The 11,952-nt window shown below is 40.3% G+C and overlaps 1 protein-coding gene across 1 annotated transcript in view; it reads right to left on the bottom strand.

The window, feature by feature from the left end:
- Positions 1–11,749, bottom strand: part of mei1 (meiotic double-stranded break formation protein 1) — a 55,435-nt gene extending 43,686 nt beyond the window's left edge. The window contains 8 exon segments of the mRNA XM_029437794.1: positions 756–934; positions 2,473–2,682; positions 7,198–7,303; positions 8,035–8,108; positions 9,229–9,279; positions 11,030–11,153; positions 11,272–11,429; positions 11,654–11,749. Coding sequence (XP_029293654.1) covers positions 756–934; positions 2,473–2,682; positions 7,198–7,303; positions 8,035–8,108; positions 9,229–9,279; positions 11,030–11,153; positions 11,272–11,415 — 888 coding nt within the window. The 5' untranslated portion in view covers positions 11,416–11,429; positions 11,654–11,749.
- Between the last annotated feature and the right edge of the window lie 203 nt (positions 11,750–11,952).

Raw genomic sequence — 11,952 nt, 5'->3', positions numbered from 1 at the left:
TATGAGTTCTGACCTCTGTAAACTCTGACTGTAAAGATCTGTTTTGTCTTCATAAGTGAGGTTCATGTGATCTATATATTAGAAATGTAGGTAAACTGAAGCTAAAGGGAACCTTGAATATTGACAAATGAGTTATTTATAAACACAACATGACATCATTTAGTACCAATAACAACTAAACAATCCACCATGTGGAAAATCTCAGAGAAATAAAATATCTTATTGTCTTGGGACTCAGCTGCTCGAGCATTTTTCTTGTTTAGATTTAGTGTAGCGCTGTTACTGTTGTCCTAGCAACTGCAACAACACTTGAGTTTTTTTCTTAAATTGCTTGTTGCTTTCAAGTTCCCTGTAGTTTTCCCAGAGTTGTGTATGATTAAAAACAGTACAATTATTTGGTAGAATGGATCCTCAAAACACAATAATTATGTTTTTTGGAGAGAAAAAAATGAGATTTGGGTTATTATTTAATGAGTTATATTCTGTAACTCAACACATAATGGTGATGTTCATAAAAAAAAAAGCACCAACGTCATGAGCTGCGCTGTGCTGTGAGTCATCACCGAGAACATCTAACTCGATCTAATCTACACATTGATTTCCCAGACATGGAGCACAAATATTTGTCCAGGGTAAACCCTCCCTGAATCCCTATTCAAAGGCACATTAATCCAGGATTAGAACTTCTTGTTATGATTATGGTCAGTGTCAGAATGTGGGTCTTGGGAGTAGGAGCAGGATGTTTGGACAGAGACCTTTTTCAGTATGAGAGGCAGAGGGCATTGGTCAGGGGACTGTTGCTCTTGGTTTTGGCCGAGGATCTGGCCGTTGTTGGTATGGATGTTCGGGTTCTCATGGCACACGATCTGATCGCCAGGGCTCCTCATCAGAACGGACACTGCCTCTCTCAGCTGCACCAGCAGCCACAGCAGGCCTAACAAATGAAAGACACGATGTGAAAACAGACACCGAAGACAAAGCTCCACATTCTGCAAATTGAAAATCCTTAATAACAAAGTTTTAGACAAGACACGGGGATAGATACATTTATGATAACGTGCACTTATGAATGTCAGACAATGTCTGCAATAATAAAAGTTAATCTTGGGAAAAGGATCCGCAAAAAGATTTTGTACAAATACATACTGTACACGCAAACAAATGCAATAAACAGTTAGCATAATTAGCAATTAAATGTTGCCCAGCAGCATGGTTTTTATTTTCCTTTGCAACCATCTGGAAACAAGGTAATAAAACACAATAAATCATTTTAAAACATAATAAAAAGGCACTTTTTCTTTCCATGGAAATGTTTTGAACCCTCTGTATAAAACACAGCGCTGAAGAAAGAGAATGATAATCCTGTTTAATACCTGCTGGTCTCACCGAGGCCGGTGAGCTTATTAAAATTAAATCTGTTCAAAATTACACAAACAACAGAAAAAGCTCAACTGCAGCAACTATCAAAGTAAACCAACCTTGAACCTTTATTCCAAAGCATCCCACCTCTCTCCCCAAGTTAATACAGTGGAAAAACAACTTCACATTTCCAGAGGATAATGACTCGGTTTGCTTTTCAAAAACTCCACTCTGGTTATCACCTACTGCACACGCAGCTTATTATTCTTACAACTCAAACTTCGTAGAAGACAGCAACACTCTTTCATCTCAGATTAATCCCTCCTCTTACTCCATCTAGCCTCGCTCTTCAGTAGATTTTAGATCTACACTTAGAAAGATGATGGACATATTCTGTAATGGTTTTAGCTTTTCTAAAAAAAGCAAACAAACAACTAACACACAGCTCTATTTAATTATTAACCAGCCGTACTAACTAGTGCAGACCTCTTCTGATGAGAGAGTAGTCGGTGAGTTCACTTTGGCTTTGAAGTATTTCTTAAGTGACTATTTTGCATAAAGAACTGACGTGAAACAACATAAACGCCACCAAAGTCTTTTACTCTTCTTTTAAGCCCTCGTCCTCTATCACAGGCAGCTGGGGAGTGAGATTATGTTTAATACATGACAACAGATTCATAATAGCCATTCTATCACTCGGTCACCAAACTAGTTGCTGTTGTGCTGAGTTCAAATTTTCATCCATTTTTAATAACATCCTCCCCTTATCTTTATTTTTCATGCTTGCATAAGCCAAGTGTGCTGTACTGATCTCAATAACCTCAAACCTTTAGAAGAGAGTAATTTAATCTCACTTAGTCTATCTAGTACTTAATCAATCTAAATGAGGCCAATCATTTTCTATCCAGGCAGCTCATGATGCTCTCAAGTTTACTTTAATATGGTCATTTTGAAAAAAGCAAGTTTCTAAAAAGTGGGATAAAAAGGGACAAAACTGGCTCTACACACATGTAGTCATGAAAGCTGTCAGTTCAAGAAGAGTATTTTATTTCAGAACATATCCTTGCTTTGCTGCAGACAGCTAAAATAAGGGACAGATGTTTTTCTTCTCACCAACACAGTTGTTGATGAGTTTGGGGGAACCGGCATTGGCCAAGGTCTGCAGCAACAGGACACACACTCTGTCCCTGATGGCAGTGGGAAGGGACTGGGCTGCCGAGCCACCGGCTGTCCCAAACAGTTTGAGCCACACATAAAGGACCGAAGCCTTCAGCGCTTCATCTGGGTAAAGCAGGGCTGAGCACAGGTGCTCCAGCAAAGGCACTGGGGGAGAGAGATGGGAGACAGATAAACAAACGGAGGCATTAAACAGAATAAAATAAGGAGGATACAAACATGATCATGTGGGGAAACTGGGATGATGCAACCCACAACAAATAAATATCTCACATAGAGATGCAACAAAGCAAGTAAAGTGTGTTCAATCTAGCTATGTGTCTTACAGATACCCATACTTTAAGATAAGAAGGAATCAGACAAAGACACCCAGAGGAGAGTTAAAGGTAATATATTGGGAGATTAACCGACAGCGAGACGACAACATGCAAATGGAGCAAACGGCTGGGAACAACGTGCGTTTGTGAGTTTCACCTAAACATCTTTAGCTACGACAGAGCCAACATTGGAGGGAAAGTTGCTATGAAGATGAAAGGATTGAAAAATTGGCTATTGAGAAGAGTGCACAATAAAATGGCAGATAGAAGACAGAGTGAGAAAAGGAGATAAAAAAAGACAGAGGAAGGATAGGAGTCTCTTCTTTGAGCACAGCAGAGGAGCCAGAGACTCACAGGTTGGCTCTCTGACAGAGAGAACAGGATTCAAAGTCGCAGGAGGGGGGGGGAAGCCAGAGGATAGAGAGACACGCGTGGAAGAGAGTGGTGCGAAAGATAAGAAGAGACAGGTAAAGGTAGAAACACTGAGATAGAGAAGAGAGAAAGCCAGAGGGTGAGAGAGTATACTGTAAGACCGGGGGAGGGGGAGGGGGAGCTATACATTAGCTACTGAGACCTCACACCTAAAAAAAGAAAAAGGAAACCATTGACTTAAATAATAAACAAGGAAGTAGTTTTGTTAAAGAAGTCCAGCGGATAACGAGGACCGGCTCTGGCTCGTTCAAACTACAGATTGAACTTCCGCATTTTTTTGTTTGCCCACCGATTTTAACAGTGTAATACTGGAATCGGACATTCAGCTGCTAATATAAGCCAGAATACAGTGCAGACCAATTATGGCGTATGGACGAGGAATATGCCACTACAGTCAAGCCCTGCAAGCTGGTGAGGATAGCAGCGCAATGAGCCTGTTGCATTCTGGTTGTTGTAGGTTTTTTACCTTTTGAGCAAACGGGAATATTACAGCCATTTTTGTCTTTTAACACCAATAAAAAACATATTTGCACCTTTCTACTTGATTGACCGCCCAGTTTTATGAAAAGACCATGCAAAATATTTCTTTAAGAGACATTTTCAGAGCTTTTTCATCGATTCATCTCACTTAAATAAATGACTGAATGAAAACATAAAAAGCATTAACATCACTGCGATATACGTAGTCAATAATGTTTGTAACTAACATCCCAGAAATGATCAAGAATATAATATAAATTAGATATTAAATGAAGACAGGGGTAGCAAAACAATGTGAGTGTGCACTGAAAGAATGACGGTGGGACACAGTGCAGATTATCATACACCATCCATCTATCATAGCTCAGTGAGAACATGGCAACTTTCTGCCCCAATCACATCCACTAAATACAGCAGCGGAAGCAGTCAAAGTACAGGCGTACAGCTGCACACTAAGATTGTACACAAGGATGAATGTGCTGGCACAGTGGGGGGAAAAATGAAATAATAACCCAGCTCTTTTAATGCCAGTAAGATAACCTTGAGCGTTTACTTGACAGCTATAATAAGTACTTTATTTATGTGGGAAAAAAATAAGGATACACATCATGGAAGGTCAGGCACAGACAGAGAGAGAGAGAGAGAGAGAGAGAAAGAGAGACAGGAGTGGCTGGAGAGCAAATAAACAAACAAGTAAAAAAGTGCTTCTTTGAAAACAGAGCAATAAACGATGCTTAAGTGGAGAGCAAGGCTGGAGGTGGAGAGTAGAAGAGAAAGAGATGACAGAGAAGAAGAGCCAAGCTCAAGCCCAGCTGCCCTGTGAAGCAGATCAAAACACATGTGAGGCAGGAGAAGCTCCCAGACATGTTTGATTAAACCAAAATACATGAGGCGGCCAAGATGGGAGCCAGGCATAAAGAGAGGAAGAGAGCGGGGGAGGACGGAGAGAAGACCCCCACAAGCAGAGGATGGAAATAGAAGAACACAATTCAAGAGTGGAAAACAAAAGCCTTAAAAACGTGTTTTTCAACACCACATTTTATGACGTGTGCAGAGCTGAAATCAAAGAGATTAAACGTCTTGCTTTTGCTTTCTTAAACAAAGAAAACCAAAAGGTTAATTTCCGTTTGCCTTGTTTACTGTTTTGCTGCCCCACTGTGACGCTGTGAACTACCACTCTCTGTTCCTGTTGTGACCTGCATCTAAAGTATTTCACAGTTGTTTTGCACCCAGCCAAATAAATCCCCCTAATGCCGAAATCATTTTGCATGTCTTTCTTCCAAATTGCAGCATAGAAATAAAGCTGGAAGTGCAGACTGATATGCCAAAACAGTGCATTAATGAGTAAACCCGTCAGAACACTGCAGCTTGTATCATTGTCCTTTTCCTCCCTTATCTTCCTTGTTATCTCTGTCTGCCTTCCTCTTTCCTTATCTCATTAATGCTTCATCTTCCCTCCCTGCTCACTCAATCCGTCTGTATCCACTCTACAGTTAGGACCTGAGGGAGTAAGACACTGACAATGCAGAAATGAAATACGGAGGCAGAGAAAAGCAAAAAAGGGTGAGAAAAACCGAGGGGTTAATCGGTTAGATAGACAGGCAGACAGCGAGAGAGCGGGATGTGTCGGGTGCTCTGGGCTCGTGTTGTCATTGCCGTGCTGTTGTCATTAGTCCAAACAGCCCCACAGAGACTTGCTGAGTGACAGGCCACATGACAGGCACACACAGTCAATAGTGGCAGCCCGCATCTTGCATCAGCATCGCAACAACTCACCACTACCTTTGACAGCTCAGGGGAGCTTGTAAAACTCATGAAAATACATGTAGGTGGACACACGAAGCATAGTAAAATAACTATGCTTATTTGGCACAACGCTCAAATCCACTCTCTAAAAACAAGCATTCAGGCATGACACAAACACACTACAACCCACACACACACATGCAAGTTGATTAACGGTGCCCATTAAACAGAGTGGAGTAACGGTTCAGTAAGTAGACAGACATCATACAGGTGGCTGTAGCACAGATTAAATCGGGGCCGTCGTGTGTGGGAGGTGTTCTGCCTCACTGCACTGCAGACTTGTAGGTAGATATAAAGATATAAATATATCCATATACGTATATGTGGATGAAAGGTTGGATGAACATGTATTTGTAACTTGTGTAGCTTTTTTCAGCCGGCATGGCATTGGCAATGCAGATAGAATTTTAAGTGTGGTTATCTCAATGCAGCCGGAGCATAATTGAAAAGGTCATTGCAGCTCGTGAGATTGAATTGAGAAAGTCCAGGGGAAAGGATAAGAAAAATACGGTTGACTTTTTCCCCCCAGTTCTCAGAAGCAGAAGCAGTGGAATAGATTAGCGCACCGAGAAGACCATTTCATAAGTGGACACAGTACAACTATTTCTATGCATTAGGGATGAAATGAAAAAAGAGTCAAAATAGGCTTTCGTGATTGAATTTAGTCTTGAAGGGATTCTGGAAATTAAATATTCTTTCATATCCTTCTCTTCCATTTGAGGTGAATTGTAATATGTTTCTGGATCTCAGCTTTCGAGGTGATCTGCCCCAGTGTCGCATTGATTTTCTATCCAATTGTTTTAGATGACACAGTGAAGATCAGACCTGAGAGGTGTGACAGCATTTATTTTTTTAAATGACACAAATCAATTTGTTTTTATGAATTCTCTGTTCTCCCCCAAACTAATATGCAATTCTCTAGATGTCAATCTCTCAGTAACAAATAAGTAAATACATCCACTCTTGATTCCAGTATCAATAAACTGAACTAGCAATATATCCAAGTACTAGACACGATCAAGTTCTTTGCCATCCCAAAAAAACGATTGCCGACAGTTGATGAGCCACATCAGCCGATACCGATCCGTCATTTTATTCAAGTTTCTCTCCAAAAACTACATTTTACAACTAAATTTGACAATGTTATAATTTACCTTTGGCCAATACTCATTTTCACTGAATAGAGCTTGAACGCATCATAATGTAACTTATGCAACCTCTGTTGAGGTTAGCTGTTAACTCTGTTTATACTGTACTGTACATGTGAAGCTCCTGGCCCGTGAAGGAGGTGGAATACTGGACTACATTACACACACACACGCTTTTTAACCACAGGTGGGGTGTACTAGTTTGCCCCCCAACCCCTGAACCCCCCGTCATGATCGTGACTAGAAAGATCTCCCGATCGCATATTTTTACTGAATATCGGCCGATTATGATCGTCAGCCTATCAATCGAGGCATTCCCACCAAGTACAATAGCTGTTAATCACCTGCCATCTAACAACGCAGTGTCATATTCCCAAACAGCGGCTTTTGGAGCATCTTTATTGATACCTACTATTTATGACCAAAACAAATATAACACACATGGAAACACACTGCTGTTGGACGGGACTGTGTCTCACCGTACTGAGTCACCACACTTTGGGCCACGTTGGGGACGGCTTCCACTAGGTTCCCCAAAAAGTTGAAGGTGGGTAGGAAACTCTTCACACTGAGCTGGTCACTCAGCTGGGCAGGGAAAGCACAACATAGAAATCAATAACAATTTAAAGCTTCACAGCCAAGACAGATCAACAAGACATTAGGTCCACAACACAGAGGAAGTCTATGACTTTGTAAGCACATATGAGAAAGAGAGGATTTAAGAGAAATTATGAAATAGCTTTATGATATATTATGTAGGATTTCTTTTAATCACAGCAGAACAGTGGGCATGAAAAAAATATGACTTCCACAATTATATCTATGATTTTCATTTTAGTCTATGCTGAAAACAAATCCATTGCGCCAACAGCCCAATTTAAACAGATCATCTTACATATTAATCTGACACATCCCTATGATTCATTGCTTTTCAGAACTCCAACCCACCACGTTTCTTTTTCCAGTACTTGCATTAAAAATCAGAGGGTTCCTGAAATACATTTTCTTGAAAACCTTCTAATCAGGCTCTATTCTAGTTACATAAATGAGACCTGTCTGCACCTCTACCTGGTGTTATACCTCTCTGTCATCGTCAGTATACACAGCTTTACTATTTCCCACCTGCAGCTTCGGCTGCTGAATGAGGCTTTTACGCGACCGCCTCCCCCAGAGGTGACAAAACAGCAGCAAGAGGGAGACAAGCCTACTTTCTGTTTACTAAACAACCCCGGGAAGCTTGACGATGTCACACGTGTGCTGTGTGTGTGGATGAGCAGGTGTGTTTCTCTATATGTCTGTTAATGTGTTTGTCTCACCTGTTTGTGTATCTCATCCAAAACAAAGCGATATAACAGCTCACTCTGGAGCTCCAACAGCAGCTGAACCAGCACTGACACGTAAACACACACAAACGCATGCATTTACACCGACACAAACATCAGACAAAAAACAGAGGGAAGCGTTCATTAAATAAACACCACAGTTCAGTATAGTTTCCAACATTGTCTCAGAAAAGCGCTGCAATTATTAGAAAGAGAAACACTAAATAACAGTTCACAGTATTTATGAAATCAACATCAATGAGTTATGTTTTTAAATTCTTGGTTTTATTTTAGGATTGTGTTTAATCAATGATGATTTTGTGAATAACTGTGATAACGTGCGCCGTACCTTTAGGATTATGGGACTAGTTCTGACGTCATTATATGCTACCAAATTGTTTCTGATGTCATAACCAGAAGCACAATGTTCAGGTTAACCTTTCATCTCAAACCATCGCTCTCATTACGTTGGCTGCTTCACAAGAGTGGCTATCTTTACTCTTCTTTGTTTCTCCTCACACACACGTACATTATGACTGCAGTATTTAAAGGGCTCGAATGAGTTTCAGAATGCATTCTTCACATTTTCTGTGCAAAGAGCAAATCATTTGAAGCACTCTACTGTTACAGCAAAGTGGTCCCTAAGGCATCTTAAGACAGCTACCATAAAATCATTTTGTCATTTGCACTTACCAAAACATTTTTGCATTTCGAAAGACTTTGCTGCAGTGAAACAAATCTGACTAATCCGCCAATAACAGCTAGTTCAATGAGAGGCCGACATTGAGACAAAATCTGCATATAGGAGGCTTAACTTCTTCTTAATCGTTAAACACAAAGAGTAAAAGGCACTGCACGGTGTAGCAGTGAAAGACTATCACCAAAATGAGGTCAAAGCCTTCGGAAATGTTACATTTAGAGACAAGTGGAGTCGATGTAAGATCGCCTTAGTAACCAGCAGTGACCATTGACAGTCACGAAGAGTTCTTGTTCTTGTGCAAGTTTCTTTGACATTAAGAGTTACTCATAGTCTGTGTGTGTATGTGTGTGTGCACTCTCACACTGTCTCCATTCTAACAACAAAATAAAAAAGTCTGTGTGTATGTGTGAGTGTAATGTGTGTAGTGCGTATGGGTGCATACAAGCACACACCCATATCATCCAAACCACAAAGAGGCATCTCTTCACCTTGGTCAACCTTTTCCAGAGTGGCTGGGTCCTCGACGGTGTGAAGCATCCCTAGGGACAGAACAGTATTGACAGGCTCGATTCAAAGAGCATACTTCACAAACCCTTTGCAACTTTCAGGGATTTCACAGAGGTGTAATACTCATACATGAAAAAGGAACTAACTAGGTTAACAACCAGGGGACTCTGACAAAACAGAGGATACAAGGTCTAAGGAAATTCATGTTGTTGACTATTGAGGCCTTATTGATCATAATGTACCAAATTTAACCTGTGTGACAGTCTGCTGCATGCATACTGCTGCATCTTGGGTTAGTTTTGCAGGATTTCCAAAACACATAGCATCAAAAAAAGCCACGTCATGAAGCAAGTGTGTAAGAAATGATACCATTTTATATGGCTGCGTCTGTAATACTACCCTACAAGCATTTAAAAGATCAATGTGGAGGATATGAACGGCATATTTTATAATGCATCACGCACACGGTGAAGCTCAGTTCGACAGATATATCCCACAAGCACTCGTGGCTCTTAAAATGAGTCGTCACATTGGTCAGAGCTTTTACAGGATTCCATTCTGCCACATATCCTCTTATTTTCCTAATTTTTATTAGAGCTCAAAAGGCATAACACTACGTGCTGCAATAACCTAGTGAAATTCGTATCAGTAGTATCGTCTGATGAGGATGGTACAATAAAAACGCAGAGGTGTACTTAAAGCAGTGGTAGAGGAAGAATTTAATAAACTAACACACTTGTGCTTTTTACCTGCCATCCTCATATAGTATAATATCCTATAGGTTCATTGTGCTGAGGATAATGTACTGGTCCTAGCAGAACAGTATTAAACCCAATACAGGGCTAATAAAGCTCCTCTCCCAGGGTCAGTGGCTTCACTAGGTGGTATCATTAGAATATTAATGACTTTATATATGCAGTACATCCAAGATAGACGGATCAGTGCTGCACAAATTAATTGCCCGCTCGAAGATTCTCATCAATCCTTGTGTTATAATAATGTAATCGTGCCGTTTTATATTCTGCTGAGTCAGCAGAGGATATTTAGTCAGAAACAAAGCTGTCCACTTGAATATAACCACTTGAGTGTCAATTAGTTAGATAATTAAACTATGCAACGACAACGACATGCAATTTCACATTTAATTTAATCTAGCTGTGAACGAGGAACATTAATTATATCAACGGGAACAAAATGTAATAATCAGTACTAAATGAAGGCCCAAATATCTGCCCAGTTCATCAGTAAATGTAATGTATTAGTTAGAGGAAAGTGTGTACTTTGATTATGCCCAACATGAAAGAAAAGCAGCAAGCAGCAGGTCAACTCTATTATCTATGTGAATCTATTTCTAACTGTATTATGTTGGAAATTGTGAATATTTCTGTGTCTTACAGCTCAGGTAATATGATAAGATCTATTGTCTCCGTTGTTCAGGCTGACCTTGCAGCAAAGCAGTGACATCATTGCAGCACTACCACAACTGTGGACTGAGTGGAAATTAGTAACAGGAAGGATGTTCATAGAGCAAACTCAAGTCAGCTAGATGTCTACAACAACCTGGTTAGTATATCAAATGGAGGATATGTGCAATGCTCAGTCACACTTACTGTTAAAGTTTTTTGTTAAGTGACCATCCAAACACATACCCACATTATGATTTATAAACCTAATATTTGCGCCAACAGAGAGAGAGAACAGGTGAGAGATGAAGTCCAGTGCTTGCTAATCATTCGTGCTAGTCCTTAATCTCATGCTGTAAATTGTTCCGCTATTTCTCACCCAGTAGAGAAGCTGTAAAGCGCAGAGATACTCTGTGGTCCTGTCGGAGCAGCTCTCTCAAGGCCCCCGGAGAACACTTGAGCACACCGCTGATACCAGACAAGGCAAAAGACTTCCTCACGGACTGTACAGCAGAGACAGGGAGAGATAGGAGGGTTAAATAACGCCTGTGCATCAGGGGAAATTAACCGGATAATGTATTTTCTATAACAATAAGATACAACGAGTGTATGATATATTACCGCTATATCGTCACTGTCAATCATTTCAATGACACAGGCCACACAGAGCAGCAGCCCGCCCCCCTCGGCAGGCCCCAGCCGGCCGCTCCACTTTGGGTCATGTCTGAAGTGGATCTTGTCATAAACAATATTAGCGCTCGTCATTTTGGTAGTTACACCTGTTGAAACAGAAAATATAAAATGAGTAATGAGTAAACAAGCTAGCTATCGCCTAGCTCCACTGCTTGCCTAATTGTATAGCATTAAGCTAGCTAGTTAGCAACCTGCGTCATGCTCCTCAAAAACAAACGTGAGTTGCAGTCTACAATTAGTTTTTATGCCCCTTTAAGTATGCCCTGCTAGTATTGACAATACTATCACACAAACAATTCACTAAACTAACCATGAAACGATCAAAATTATGCAGAACACAAAATTCCGCGCGACTTGTTTCAGCAATTCGGGGTAATGGCGCAATCTTTACAGTCTTCTTTTTTTTTTTACTCAAAACTTTATTAAACAATCAATTACAATGTCAGTACAAAAACATAATGGCAACGAATACACAAGTCGCCTACTGATTACCTGTTTGACAGTATGTCTATGTTATAGAATAATTCATGAGATAAACAGTTTAAGTCAAAGTTAAATATATATTAGTCTAAAAACAATTTCAAATTAGATAAGGATGTCCTCAAATGT

Source organism: Cottoperca gobio, chromosome 8 (assembly GCF_900634415.1).
Source record: "Cottoperca gobio chromosome 8, fCotGob3.1, whole genome shotgun sequence".
NCBI lineage: Eukaryota > Metazoa > Chordata > Actinopteri > Perciformes > Bovichtidae > Cottoperca > Cottoperca gobio.
The sequence above is the reverse complement of the archived record's forward strand: the minus strand, read 5'-3'. Positions and strand labels throughout refer to the sequence as shown.